This window comes from Artibeus jamaicensis, unplaced genomic scaffold (assembly GCF_021234435.1).
Source record: "Artibeus jamaicensis isolate MK-2021 breed Jamaican fruit bat unplaced genomic scaffold, CSHL_Jam_final contig_519, whole genome shotgun sequence".
NCBI classification, from domain to species: domain Eukaryota; kingdom Metazoa; phylum Chordata; class Mammalia; order Chiroptera; family Phyllostomidae; genus Artibeus; species Artibeus jamaicensis.
This window is the reverse complement of record NW_026521871.1, coordinates 42,292,122-42,308,145: the sequence shown is the minus strand read 5'-3', so window position 1 is coordinate 42,308,145 and position 16,024 is coordinate 42,292,122. Positions and strand designations below refer to the sequence as shown.

Below are 16,024 nucleotides of genomic sequence, written 5' to 3'. Positions count from 1 at the left end.
GATGCTAGAATGTTAAACCATTAAGAGTATATGTCCTGCCCTGACTGGTGTAGCTCAGTGGATTGAGCGCGGGCCTGTGAAGCAAAGGGTTGCTGGTTTGATTCCCAGTCAGGGCACATGCCTGGGTTGCAGGCCAGGTCCCCAGTGGGGGACACATGAGAGGCAACCACACATTGATGTTTCTCTCCATCTCTTTCTCCTTCCTGTCCCCTCTCTCTAAAAATAAATAAATATATTTTTTAAAAAAAGAGTATATGTCCTAATTCATCCAATAACTTTCTTTAAGGTGGAATGCAAAATAAGTTGCAGAAACCAATTAGAGTAGGCTAGGAGTGGGAGCCAAGGAACCCTTCATCCCTTCTCATTGTATTTTCATATGGAAGGATATCTGTGTAACACTTCTGGCCCTTACCCTACTTGTCCACTTAGTCAAGACTCCCAAAGGGGAGGAGTAACGACTTACCTGACTTGTGAGTCTGAGAGCAAGAACGCAACAAGCATGGCTCCTCTGCTCCCCCCCGCCTTTTTGTTGGGATCTATCTGCCTGTAGACGGCCTATTCACTATTTTATTCTATGTCTCGTGAAAAGAAACCCCTCCTCTTCCTTTATAGGGAGGCTCCTACTTTTCTAGCACCTGCTGTGACTGGATGAATCCACTTTTGGCATTCAGCATTAAGAGACTCATTGTCCATCTAAACAAAAGTCACATGTTTCTAGTATAACAATTTAACCTATGGTTTTTTGATTTTTATATACTTTTTGTTTTTCCATGGGATTAGAATGTACGTGGGACAAAGTGATGCTTCAAATTAGGCTTCCTCACTCCACAACAATAGTGACCAGAGAAAGAATCTGCTTCTTTCAACTTTAAGAACAAATTGCTAAAGCCATGAATGAAGACTGTTCATTACTAGATTGCTGTGTAGTATATCAAGAAATGAGATATTGAGATCAGTCTGTGGAGACATTCCCTTCATAGAGGCAAGATGAAAGAGTTGGAATTTCTTTAAATTGAAGGAAACTTGTATTGTACACATATTGTAGACTAAGAAAGTGTCTTGTTACCTGAGATAGACACCACCTTACGAGACAAATGAAGGTAAACGTTTTGTTGGCATTTTATCAAATGCTAAGAAAGCAGCAAACTGTGTTAGAACTCATACCCACTGTTTCATGAAAGAGGATAGGGGGGGCAGTTCCTGAAGAAGTACAGAGCTGTCCCTGCAAACAAATTACATATCTCATTTGCGAGAAGCTAATAACAAGTAGTAAACTTCAGAAGATTCTGCTTCAAACATTTCAAATAATTAACAAATAAGTAAGATCAGCCCTGACAATTTCAATACTTGGTTTTGAATCCTTGCATTCTGCATTATGAAAAAAAATAAGCTGAGGTGCATAGCCCACAAAGCAGACTTTTATAAATATTTTATAAATATATAAAAGACTAGTCACTAGTATGTCTTCTACTGACAACTTCAAAAATCCCAGTCATAAGGAAAATAATAGTTGGTGTTTGTTAGAGATGTTCTTCTGTTTAAAACATGTTCCACAGGAGCACAGGACACAAATGTTCATTTTAGTAAATGAGATAGCAAGGTTTCCATTATGTGCCATCAGTCATCAAAGGGTAATGAACTGTGTCAAGGCCAACATGGAACTGCCATTCTACGGGATTACGGTTACTTATTTTGGACCATAAGACACACCTAGGTTCTAGAGGCAAATAGGAAAAAAATTTGAAGCAAAAAATGTGGTAAAATATTTAATAACATAAATAACATAATATTTAATTGATTTAAAACTAAATAGAATTCAACAGCAGCATTAACAACTACTATTCCTCCCAAATTTGGGGGAGCACAGTGCATCTCATAGTCCAAAAAATATGATAATGTGCATTCCAAAGCAGTCATATCTTATCATGTCTTTATATCCAGCAGAACAACAGAACACTGTGATTTACAGCATAATTCACTGACTGAATTAGAATTTGTTTCATAGAAAAAATATAGTCAGAGAAATGCACCATTAAAATGACTTGAATCCAGCAAACTCCCACAAAAACAGAGGGAGAAGGGATGGCGGCATACCTCCTATTATTAAGAAGAATGTATAATGTTTACAAAATCTAAACAGGTTAGCTCACTAAAAAGACTGCTCTATTTTTAATTACTACAGACATTTTTCATAACATATTTAAATATATTATAGTTTGCTCTCATAATAATATTTTTTGGGTTTATGTTTAAATGCCATCTCACCAGAAAAACTCCTGACCACTCTATCTAAAATGTATGCTGGCCCAACCTTCAACCGCCATCCTCATAGTCTCTGTATTTAGCTTCCCCATCCTGTTTTAATTGTCTTTGAATCACTTGTTACCACCACCATCTAACTTACAAATGTGTTTATTTTTTGCCTTCCATTAGTAGAATGTGATCGTGAAACTTTGGTTCAATGCTATGTCTTTAGCATATAGAGCAATCCTGGTATAAAGTAGTCATTCAACGTGTGTTGAGAAACTAGGAGAAGGAAAAAACTTGTACCAAAATTCCAGGGTGTAGCCCTTATCTACCTGAGAAATATTTTGGGACATAGAAATATAACAGTATATGGGCTTCTCTGATCCTTTGATCTTATTGAAAAAAATAAACACTTGGACATTATTCTTGGAATATTAGAATCCCCAGACAACAGTGTTCCATCTTTGGAAAAGCTATTCTTGGAATTCTATTCTTGCATAAGATATTGATTGAGTTTCCCACCTGATCTCAGGACGCAATATCATTTCAATCACCCACTGAATTTACCCTGGAACAATGCTTCTCTCTTTCCTACAGGAGAGCCTTTGGGAAGCTTCCTTGTTTGGCCAGTTTGCCTATAGGCCTTACCCCATTGTAGTGACCCTGTCGACCTGCATATACCTGGGAATGGTAAAAGCAGAGACTGTTAATATTGCCTTTGACCATAAAAGTTTAAATGACTTCCTGGCATGTGGCTCTCTCTGCATTCAGAAGTATAGATTTTAGTAGACAACAAACCATATCATGAGGCTAGTGGTTGAATTTAAATTTTTTGTCTAGAATAATCTGTTTAATAGGCTCTTCCCTAGAAAATTCCAGTATGAAAACATAACTATTAGAGTTATGTATTAAACACTAATAGTAATTTATATTAATATAAACAATTAATTATAAAAATTACATTTTATAATTAATTGTGTGCATTTATTTTAATTTACTTCCCTATATTTATTGACTTTTCACTTTTTATTTCTTATAATATCAAGTGGAAAAATCCACTCATCTAAGTTGTTTTCTCAAAGACAACTATTATTAAGGTAACTGATTTATAGGAGAGAGGATTCCTCTTCTCTGGTCCTAGTCTCATTCTCTGCCCCAGGGGAAATAATTGACACGATGTCCCTTTATATTATCCTCATGACTGACACTATATTTTATATCATCCCTGATGTGTTTGACATTTTCTTGAACACATGGTCTTTTTTGCAATCACTTAAGTGGGATTTATTCTCCATATCCCACGGTGTGGTGCATCACCATTGGTAATTAGAATGACAGTCCCAGTAGTAGACCTGATAAACCTTCTATAAAGAGCATGAGGAGGGGCGGCTCCTTCTCTGTGAACCTTTCATCTAGAATTAAACATGTGCTCTGTTTACTTCTGTTCGGAATTGACAGAAAGCAAATAATAAAGAAAATTGCTAAGCCTGAGATAGCTCAGGGCTTTGCAGGTAACAATTCATGAGTGTTCAATATATAGAGCTATTCTAGAACCTAGAAATTTACATCCAAGAAAACTCAGCTTCGAAAGCAGTACAGCACTTCAGTAAGGCATCAATGAGGCGTTGGGAAAGAATGAGCAAAAGAAATCCTTATGGATGGCCAACAGAGATTAAATAATCTGTTAAGCAAAGAATTTAGCGTACTGACAAAGCTAGAATTCTATTCCTGCCCAACAGTATTGGGTATGTATAAGCAATCAGTGATTTCCACTGGTTTTCCATTCTCTCTTTTCCTAAATGGTAGTCTTTTATTTTGTTTTATGTATCCTGTTGTTTCTCTATCATTCTAAATTACAGGAATTCGGACATACAACTTGTCTTTTAAAGTTATTTGTTGCCAAACCATGAGTTTCAGCTGTGTCTACACCTGCTGGAAATAACAGCATCACTAGATGTGATTAGAGGATGGAACTTGAAGGTAGATTCCTTTACGGAAGGATCAAATGCATGCCACCCAGAATGGGTGCCTGAGAAGACCGGTGTTATTGATGTTAAATAGACCAAAAGATGACTATTCTTAATTTTCTCTACTAGAGGCAAAGAAGTTAAATGATTCGTCATCCTAGACTCTTGCAGCTGAGGGGAAAATCATGACTCACTTTTGTCTGTTGCTATATGAACCCAAGATCTTAAGTTTAAATTCTGGGAAAGCTTTTAAAAGGGCAGAATCAGCTAGCTAGTCCTTCAGCCTTTTGTCTTTTTCTTTCTTCTGTTTAAAAACATTTCATTGAATTTACTGGGGTGACATTGATTAATAAAATTGTATAGGTCTTAAGTCCTGCCTAAATGGGGATGCAATAGCTATAGCTTCAGACACCAGTATATAAATATGTATGGATGAAAGCCACTCATAACAAATGGAGGGGCAACCTTCATTTTGGTGTGACTCCAAAGCATTTATTATACACTGCTTATCTATGGCTGCCTTATTAATGAGTAAAATAAACATCTGTAAGGTTAGGCTATTGTTAGGTGGATTTCTTAGCCCTCCTTTTAAGCATACAGAGACATGTTCTTTAGCCAATAACTTTCTTCTAAATACCCTGAGGTTGGCAAGAAGAGTAGCAGCCATTATTCTTAACCCAGAGCTATAGCAGAATGAGAACATAGATTAAATATTACAAATCTGGAATAAGAAAGAGATTTTGTTCAATTTTGATCCCCCCAAAATGAGCGAAGTTCCTGGCACTTAGCAGGCAATAATAATGTTTACTGATGGAAAGTACTTATTATATTTCTCAAGAAACTGCTTGGTAATAATATTAGAATTAAAGCATATGTTATAATATGTTCAGTAATGAATGTGTTTTATGAAAAGCATGTATTAAATGATTAATACTTATTGAATTTGGCTATAATTTAAGGATTGTGCTAAATTTTTGTGTAGTTTTTCAAAATTAATTCTCACAGCAATTGTCTAATGAAGGTATTATTACCAGAGACTTTCAGAGACATTTAAATAACTTATCCAAGGCATACAGCCCTGTGGCATCTGAGCCAGGACTCAAGGCTAAGTTTCTCTCCCTCCAAACCTATGCTCTCACTACCATGTGTTACTAAAATATTCTAGACCTGCTTTCCTAAAAGAAATATATCCTTTGATCTTTAAAATCCCTTTTTTGCCATAATAGCAAGTGCACAGAAAATGTTAGCCTGTGTTAATGGTTATGCATTATTTAAAACCTATTTTAATTTGTTGATTTTGAGGGAAAGAGAGTGAGGGAGAGAGGGAAAGAGACATCAGCGCAGTTCCAGTTTTTTGTGCATTCATTGGGTGATCCTTGCATGTTCCCTGACTGGAGTTGAAACTGCAACTTTGGCATGTTGGGATGGCCCTCTAACCAACCCAGCCAGGGCAACGATTACACAATATTAACCAGTTACCACTTACTGAATGATTTGTTGTTTAATTACTCTTTGTTGACAAATTGGTTGAATTTTTCATATACACACACTGAAGTGTTAACTAAATGGAGTGATTCAGTCAGAAGGTTTCATGTTCACTCCAGGTTGTTACTGGGAACCTAGAGTATTTGCAGCATTTTTTGCTTTAAAATCCCAGAGGTGTTAAAATGTGGCATCACAACCTGCATGGTGGGATATTAATAAGAACAAGGATGCAGGAGGCAATTCACTAGACACTTAAGTGGCAAAAGGATTATATATATATATATATATATATATATATATATATATATATATATATATTCAGGTTTCACATACCCTGCAGAATGCAGATCTATATGATAACAAATAATAGTTATCACCAGGACAAAGGAAAAAATGCCATGAAATTCAATAGCTCACTGAGATATCTGCTAACATGGGTGGTTAAGCTTGTTCCATTTCATTGTCAAAGAGAGGCTATTTGTTTCTGGGTAGTTAAATTACAAAGTCATTTACTGCTGAAAGTTTTCCAGTAGGTAGATGTGGACCTAAAACTCTGGGCTTTAGATACAAAGTTTGTGAGAAAAGGGGGGATAAGAATTTATACGGCAAAAAGCATAACTGGTAAAGTAGAAGTCTCTCAGCAACTCTAGAAGTAAAATAAAATAATAAAATTAAATAAAGTAAGTGTCTATAACAGTCTGTGGGGATCTCCTACTGTGCACATTGAGTATGACCTAAAAATTAGATTACTAGCTACAATAAATAATTTTCTTAGAAGGTCCTTAAAACATTTTCCCATTGATAACATCTAGTCTAGGTGAATTGTCAGTGACTGGAGTGTGTGTGCATGTATGTGTAAGAAAGGGCAAGAGATAGAGAGAGTCTTTGTGTAGGAGAATGCTGAGAACAGAAGGAAAATATTCATATGACTCCTTGATAGTTATAAAATTAATGGCAACTTTCTTTTCCTGTTGTACAAGATGGTAGTGGTTCTTATCCAGTAAGAACTATGTATATATTCTCAGAACGGTTGTAAGAGTGGAGATTATACACACTATATTCATTACTTCTAAACTGTCACTAATTAGCAATTTCTAAAATTTGGTAGCTCATCAATGAAATAGGCCAGAGATGTTCCAATAAAATTTTTATAAGCATTCGTCTAATTGTTTTCTTGCAAATATGAGCTGCCTTTAAATCCAAATCCAACATTTACATTTTGCATATTCCTAAAAACTATATCACTTGTTTCCAAGATATAAGTTACAACTTAAGTTGCCATGTAACTTAATTCTTTGCCATGTAAGCTTTAAACCAAGACATGTACATAATTTCCTTATTAATTACTAATATTAACTTAATCAATCTTAGGTCGTGACCAAATTCAAAGCTTCCAAGAATTATCCTGATGAGGAATAAATTACATAGCTGAAATAATTCAAACTCTAATTTATGCTGCCTTGAAAAGCAATTAATGAGTCATACAGGGCAATGAGTCCATCAAAGTAATCTATATGAGAAGTGACCCACAACAGAAGGTTAACAGATACTGGTGGTATCAGTTTGCTGGAAGACAAGTGAAGATGAAGAAAACCAAATATCCCACCTCTAGTCCTCTAAGTTTGAAAATAGAAAACGTCATCAATGAATGTTAGCAATCATAAAGAATTCCATTCCACGACTGCCATTTTGATGACTTTGCCATTACATCATTCAGCTGTCATAGCAATAATGAAGGATAAGTGTATGTATACATGAACATGACACAAATGCACCTCAAGATCAGCTGGCTCTTCTGCCTAACTTCTGAAAATTAGAGATAAACAAACTCACAGAGAAATAGTCATCAGAAAAACATTTCAAAAATTAAGTTGCATGTGAAACAAATACAAAATGATTATTTTAAAGCAAATATGTACCAAATATCCTTATGTTATAATTTTAAAAAACTCTTTATTTGGAAATAGTTATAGATTCATAGAAATTTGCAAAGAACATGTAGAGAGATCCCCTCTACCCTTTGTCCAGTTTTCCCCCAAGAGTGCATACATATTGTATAATTACAGTACAATATCAAAACCAAGAAATTAATATTGGTACACTATGTGTGTCTAGTTTTATGTCATTTTTATTATACCTTTAGATTCTTATTACTGCAATTGGGATACAAAACTATTATAAACAACTATATTTATTTTATTGAATATAAAAATGCCTTATAATTTCAGGAGGAAGTTCCAGACTACTTTTTATACATACCAATAAATGTGTGTTGAAAATTATTACTATCTAGAAAAGTATTATCTAGATAAACTCTATTTATAAAGGCAAAAGTGAAATTCTAGCAAACAGACAACAAACACTTTGGTTAACCTCATTTTCCTGCACAGATAAGAAGTCTTCATCTTTCAGTAATCAGCTTTCCCCAGTATGAGAGTGGGAAGTTCTTTAGCACTGCTTATCAAAGACAACTTGCTGAGAACTGGACCACTCCAACACTATTTCCTGCTAGAACTCCTAGACACACACACAAACACACACACACACAAACATACACACACACAAACATACACACACACATCCCTTTTGCAGGCACAACAGCCCTTCGAAAAGCACCCTTAAATCCCTAGTGTGGTTACCATAACAAAAGAGCACATTAATATATACGTGTATAGATAGAAAAACATATAAACCAGCCAGCTTCTTCTAAGCCAAACTTCTTGTGGAGTTTCTTATTTTCCCTAACAAGTGAATAGAATCCCAACTGTTGCCAAGTGCAATTCTGATACAGCTCACAGCAATGGGAAAACACATGATCACCAAACAATCTAAAACGCCCATCTTACCTTGGCCATCTGTGCCTGCACGCCATTTGCCTTGAGAGATGCTACTGCTTTCTGGGCAGCTGCAGGACTGTCAAAATCCACAAAACCATAGCCTGTGAAAACACAAACCCCTTGTTAGCACTCACAAAGAGCTGCATCTTTACTGTAACTATGGGGTGTGCATTTGAGATCACACTTGCATTCATAACCCTGGTTGAGCATAAAGGCTCTCAATATATGGTCCTTACCATGTCTGAAAAATTACAGTATCATTAAGAATAAAGTAGTAAGTCTTATGCTCTAAACATGGCTTTGGAAACTGGGTGTGCAATTAGCAACCTGTTCTACTTTCCTCAATGGAGTTGCTGCAAGAATGAGGAACACATAATCCTCAAAAATATTTTTTTTAAAGTTTCTCTCTAAAGTTACTTTCAAAGTCTCAAAAAATGGTGATGTTTATAAAAGCCAGGATAGAACCTGCCTAAAGATATCATCACCAGCAACCTTAACAGTACCTAGCACACAGTAGGCACTCAATCAATACATGTTAACTACATGAATTAATAAAGGTCATTAATGAGAGTTAGGGTTTGAACCTGGCTCCAGTTGATTCCAAAGCCTCATTCATTACTCGAGCTTATCTTTCTCAATCACATCTTAAATAAATTATTTTGACTCTGAAGTGATCTGTGATAAAAAAAAATAATGACATAAATATTCAATCTTTTCAAAATAAGGAACAGGTTTTAAACTACATAAAGACGTTTTAAACACCCATGTTTCTTGTTAATAAAGTGCAATCTAAAAAGGGCACAAGACTTGCTTACAGTGTTCACTGATTGTGTGCCTGCCTGTGTGTGTGTGTGTGTGTGTGTGTGTGTGTATAGAGTGAGGTCAAAGAAATAGCCAGTAAAAGAGAATAAAGGAAAAAGGGATTTTGCATGCCCATAAAACAGCTGATATGGGTCCAGGACTTAGCCTAACAGCAATGTAAGCTGCCAAGAATGTTTAAACACAAAAATGCTCAAGAGTGAATATGAGGGCAGCTTGGTTTGGCACATCTAAAAAGCCCACCATATGTAACCCATGCCTCTTCTCATGGCGTAGGCAGGGATTGGCACTGTATTCCTATGCTTGTCTCATTTAGAAGTGTTGAGGTGAACTACAAAGGCAAACCTACTAACCATGCATGGCGACTCCCCTCTCCAAAAAAACCCAAAGAAATGTGCACAAGAATTCAATTACCAAGTTGTTTCTTTTAATTAACTTTTTAATTTTCTCCCCTCGAATCCCTTCTTCTTTCTTCCTCCCAGCATGTTATCCTGAAATGAACTTGTTACCCAGCAGTATACCGTAAAATGCTCTTGAAAAGCTGGGCAGAGGAGCTGTGAAGTTTGTACTTCTAATCCAGAAGAGAGCCTGCTCTGTGAGCACTGCTAATTCTTCTCTTCCCACAAAATCCAAACTATGTGAGTAATATGAGTGTTGCCACCCACTAAGCTGTGTAAAATAGGCAAAAAAAAAAGGCAGAAAAGAAAGGAGAGGAAGAACAAGATAAGTCAAGCATTGGAGTTGCGTGGAGAGGATACTAAAAAATGTAGACGTTTTCACACTGCGTGGGGTGGTTGCCATGTGCACACCTGGTGAAATTCTAATGGCTTCATGTACTATTGTCCTCATGTCCCTCCATGTCCCTCCATGAAGAAACTGAGGCTTGGGAGAGGTGACACAAATCATTAGCTGTCAACTGGCAGGTCTAGAATTTGAAGGCGGGTCTGCATATGCCCTTTTGAAACACATTATACAATGACCTGCTTTATGTCGTCACTTGGCAAACTATTTCTAGTGGCCCCTGAAGCCCACCATGGAGAAAACACAACTCCTGTAACTCCCTTGGATTTTGAAGTTAGGGCATGAGATAAAACCATTCCATGAAGGAATTCAGCCCAGCTTGTTCATTCAGTACACTTGTGAATGGAGTGGTTGAGTTCCTCACTAGAACTGGCTAAGTCAGGCACCTCCTTCAGCTGCATGCTTTGGCCAGTCTTCCTCATCCATTCCCATGATTATTCTTTCATTCAATAATGAAATTCCATGTCAGGCACTTTGCCAGGCTCAGGGTGTATAATAGTGAATAAAGCAACTCTAATTCCCATCTTTCTACAGTTCATGGATGTAAAACAAATAACTATACAAATGAATCTATAATGAGAAAATAGCCTATCTCCCTTGAAAGAAAATGAGAATGTATCATGTAGACTCTAACTATTGACTGTTTATTATTGAAAGTCCTAAGGAACAGTGGTATGAAATGATCAGCATTTTTGTCACTTCAATTGGCTTCAACTAAAGATTGAATGGTTGTGGAGAGAGTGGGCAGCAACAATGGAATCGGGAAGGTAACATCGAGTATGAGGACAAGGAGAGCCAACAATGTCCAGTGTATTTAGGAACATGGCTGCCCTTGTGGTTCGCTTTGGGCAAGTGGTGGGGAGCGAAGTCTGCTGGAGGAGCTGAAGAGTGAAAGATGGGGAGGCAGAGAGACTGCTCACCAGCCTCCTTGCCATCACCTTGGCTGGGTGGAGAATTCATAAACAGCATTGGCTAGTGGAGAATATGAGGTCTCATGAGTTGTTCGTATTTGTTCAAAGACAGAAGATACCATGCTTTTCAATCTTAGCTGTGCACTAGAATCATATTGGGAGCTAAAAAATTACCAGTGTCCAGGACTCACCCCCCTAGAAAATTAAATCAATATTCTTGGGACTATGGCCTGAATGTTTACACACACATACACACACACAAGTGTGTGTATACGCGTGTATATCTATTCCCAGCTGCTTTCAATGTGAAGTCCAGGTAGAGAACTACTGATCATTTATTTAGGCTATTTGATAACTATGTATTTGTGGTACCTATTAAGAGATTGTTCTTGGTAATTTTGAATAACTATAAAAAAGATCAAGCAGAAAACAAGAAACTGAAGCTACAGGAGGGCAAAGGGATAATTTATATAATAATATGATGATGATATTACAATATTCCTGAGAAGGGGGGGAGTGAGGGGATCTAGAACTTCTATGAAACACAGCGCTGCGCTAAAAGAGGGACCCCCTCCTCTGCTCACTGTGAGTGCAAGAAAAACAAATAGCCTCTGCTCACTAATCACTCTGGGCGATCAGTGCTATTTCCTTGTATATCCCGAGTTATTGGGACTGTGCATAACACACAGCCTGTGCTTGCTAAGTACCTGGTGGAATGAATTGAAAGCATGTTTGAAAGATGCTGAAGTGCTGCATGGGACTACCATGGAAATGGACAGGTAAAAAGGCCCCTTAATACACTTTGACTATAAAGAACACTATCTGTGCCGAGGAGTCAGGGTTCTGGAGAAAAGCAAGCCCCACCTTCAGGACTCTTGGCCTCCAGGCCAGTGCAGCTTCTTTTCTCTGGGTTGCTCCCTATTCTTCCACACCCCGAATGTTACACAGGGTATTACAAAATCATGATGCTGATATCCAGGGCTGAACTCCCATCCAAACCAAAGGAATCTCTGAGGAAGGAGACAGCCTCAGCTTTCTCTGAATCAGGGAGGGGATGGAAGGACTTGGAGAAGAGTGCATTTCTAAGGGGCCACCATGCCAACAAGGACAGACAATGCCCGCTTCCTACACAACCCGCATAGACACAGACATCAGCATGGTGATTACCGGAGGGAAAGGAGGGTGGGGGATGGTAGAAGAAGATGAAGGGGTGATAAACGGTGACAGACACTGGACTTGGGTGGGGAACACACAATACAACACAGAGATGGTACAGAATGTATACCTGAGACCTATATAATTTCACTACCCCATGTCACCTCAGTAAAGCCAATTAAAATAACTAAATAAGAAAATAAAATAGAAATATATAAAACCAGCAAAGCAACTTTCGGAACTGAAAGAATGAACATTATTAGAAGGATTTAGCACCAACAAAACAGAGTTTCTTATTCCTGTTATTTACCATTAAAAATAAATTTCACCACATAAGAAAGAATAAACCACCAGAACTGAAATATTTCAGCAATTTCTGCGTTTTCCATACACATATCACTAATTAAAATCAAAGTTCAGAGGTAAAGATGTCCCAAGCAACCCTGAGAAACACTACGGATTTTAGAAACAAACACAGCGTTCCTGAGTCTCGTGCGACAGCATCCGCCACATCGCAAGGAGAAGAAAACAAAATGAAATACAAAGTTGCCCCTGAAGAATAATGATGCCTTTACTAAGGAAAAAGCAACTTCAATTTGGTTTCAATTTGCTTTCCTTAATGACAAATAATCAAGTCTGGGAACAGGAACCTCTGTAGCTGCATCTGGTGAGGGGCAGGGTGGGGGGATTAGTTCAGCTCCAGCTAATAATGCTTTATGGTGACTGCTCAAATCCTCGATAAAACCCCCAAGACTGGTGACTATCGGAAACCCCAGCCCAAGTGGCTGGAAGCCCACCGGTCTCACTCCTCAATTACATAATTAAGTCTGGCAGAGGGTTCAAATGAATTAGAACTGAATGTCATTGTTTTCGCCACACACCCTGTCCTTGTTTTTCTTCTATGGGGCGGGGCATGGGGTGGGGGTGGTGAACAGTCCTGCAATTAGTGTGAAGCAGAGCAGCGAGAAAGAACCACTCCATGCTAATTAGTTCATTCGCCAAAAGCACTCAATCCATTGGCAGGCAGAATCAAAGCTTTCCTGAAATGCTTCAAACTTTGGGTGTTAATTTAAATTTTTACTATTTTTTTTTGCACTACAAGCCTGATGACTATATAGAAAATATATACATATATATATTTATAAATGGAAATAGAGTTTTACAAACAGTGGTATTGCCTGGGGGTTCTGTTCATGTTTTCTTTAGTGCATTTGTAGGCAGCTTCTCTGTGACCTTTCCCATTTGAATGGATGGCTGCATGACAATCTACTTGAGTTTTATTAAACATTTCTTTTCCACCTTTACCAGCCTATTGGATACCTCAGCATTGCTACTGGCTCCTTACCTTCTCTATTTATGCTGCTTACTTAGTAACCAATATTGGAATTGTTCTCTACGCAGGGGACAATGGAAAAAACAGAACCCCAGCTTCAGATTGCTAGTGGCCCAGTGGCAGCTGAAGGAGACTTGCTCTCCAAGTGTAACTAACTGCACATTAAATTTCACAACATTTGCATTGCTCTTCCTCTTTAGAATGACTGTCATAAAAGCCGACTTGAAACACAGATGGCTCGATGTAGCACCCAACTTCCTGCAAAGACCATCCAGCTGTGAGTCGAATGCGATTTTTAAACAGAATGAACGAACACGTTGTCTAGGAATTATACGTTCAACTGAAGTTCTACTCCAGTTTAACAGTTGGAGATGTTTAAGAGTTGCCCTTCCATAAATTCCCTCTCCTGCTTAGGCTGTACAACATTCTGTGCCCGTTGTCTGGGCTCAGAACATGAAAACCAAAATGCAATGAGATTAATAAGGTGGTCTGCAGGAAGGGAGGAGGGGTTTGCATGCTTCCTGCAAGTGATGAAGTCTAGGTTGCTTCCACATCAGGTCTACGCAAGCTGGGTGTCTCTTGCATCCACCCCTAACCTGTGAGTTATTGCCACATGTATTCTTTTATTACTGGATTTCCTAGTTCTCTGCATTATGTGGTCAAAAAAGGTAGCCAAAAGACAGCACTGAAAAATTCTTCTCTACTTTCATGTTTTTAATACCAGACTAAGAAGAAAACCCAGTCGTTTCTTTAGTATCTTTTTTGCATTCATTTTATGTGAGTAATCATAATGAAACAAGAGTACAGCAGAGAAACCTATCCAATAGCAACATGGCCTAATTTAGACATGTGAAAAATAAAGGCAAAAGACAACTCCTGCTGGAATGCAAGAAGCCAGAGAGACAAGAGTGCTTATTCTGAGGGAAAAAAATCTAAACCATTAAAATATGAAGCCACCTGTGCTTTGAAACATCTTTATGAAATAAGACACTTCTACAGGAAAGGAGAGCATACACACTTCCTATGCAAAGGGCTACAGCCCTTAGACACTGAACAAATACAGGCCAATAAGGTGGGTAACTGTCCAGTATATTTCCCAAATGTTTGAGCTTAATTACTTAGAGATTCTGATATTCTAGAGCCAGAAACACTCAAATGAGATATGGTTTTTGGAACAAGATCTGCTTGTTAGGACGGACAGTTTTGAACCATGATGAGATTTTTCCATTACAATTATTATTATTATTTTATTTACTAAATATGTATTATGTGCAAGGAAAATAGCATACTGGACACTGAAAGAAAAAGAGACGCTCACCCCGACTGGGGCGGCTCATTGAGTGCCGGCCTATAAACCAAAGAGTCCCAGGTTTGATTTCCAGTCAGGGCACACACTTGGGTTGCGGGCCAGGTCCCCAGTAGGGGGCGCTCAAGAGACAACCACGCATTGATGTTTCTCTCCCTCTCTTCCCCCTCCCTTCCCCCCTCTCTAAAAGTAAATACATAAAATATTTTTCTAAAGAAAGAAAGACACTCTGTCTTTCCTTTAAAAGGAAAAATAGACACTCTAATGTGGTTCTTCCTGTAAGCAAGTTTATGGTCTACTAGGGTAGATAAGGAAATGTAAATACAGTGGAGGGTCCTTTCACATGTAAGGGTTAAGTTAGGTGAGTATATGCAAAATGACACATTTTTATCCTGTTTAGTATGCATGGTTTTGTGTGTACGGTTTTGTTCATCAGGGCTGAATACCTGAGCCAGATCCCCTTTCAATGACTGACATGATGTTAATATTATTCACATTCTAAATTTGTGTACATACGCCTTATTCTGTCTTTCTGTTCATCAGTTTCTGTGCCCAGTACAAATGAATGAAGTTGAATACAAGGTATACAGAGAAATCAGTACCACATAAAAGGAAAAAAGAATGTGCTCCTATTCTAAAATGGCCAATATTTCTTACAGTTGGGGGCAAGCTCAGTACATTTTGTGTGCAAATGACAAAAGTAAAGACCAGGATAAATAAATTAGGTCCTAAATGGCATTTCCCAGCAGAAGAAAACAATTACAAAGACAGACAAATTTAGGGACCAAAGTGCTTAGTAGTATGCCACTTGAAAATGGGACACTTTCTCATTCCATTTATGTTGTACAAAAAGTCCTATTAAACCAAACACAAATTCAAATCCCAAAACTCACTTCCCTGCTCACCCCTGTCAATTGATTTTTAAATGAGAAAAATTGCTTCTTTATAGTGAATAAAGTCAAAATTAGGATCAGGATCATTGTTTATTGGCTTAGAGAGAGCACTATGCTTTATTAAGATTAAAGAAACTCACTGATTTGCCAAGGTTTTTGATTAGACCAACCATAATTTTACTACAATATTTCAGAGATTGGGAGGACAGTCTGCTTGGCTGCAAATGGGCAGACTAACCTCTGTGAATCATCTTGCAAAGGTTTCCTTTG

General features: G+C 37.7%; 1 protein-coding gene across 7 annotated transcripts in view; it reads right to left on the bottom strand.

The window, feature by feature from the left end:
- The window catches only part of RBMS3 (RNA binding motif single stranded interacting protein 3), a 624,147-nt gene that overhangs the window by 339,804 nt on the left and 268,319 nt on the right, over window positions 1-16,024 (bottom strand). For all 7 annotated transcript variants that reach the window (XM_037132737.2, XM_037132981.2, XM_037133054.2 and 4 more), the window contains exon 4: window positions 8,546-8,637. In XM_037132737.2, coding sequence (XP_036988632.1) covers window positions 8,546-8,637 — 92 coding nt within the window. The remainder of the gene's footprint in view (window positions 1-8,545; window positions 8,638-16,024) is intronic.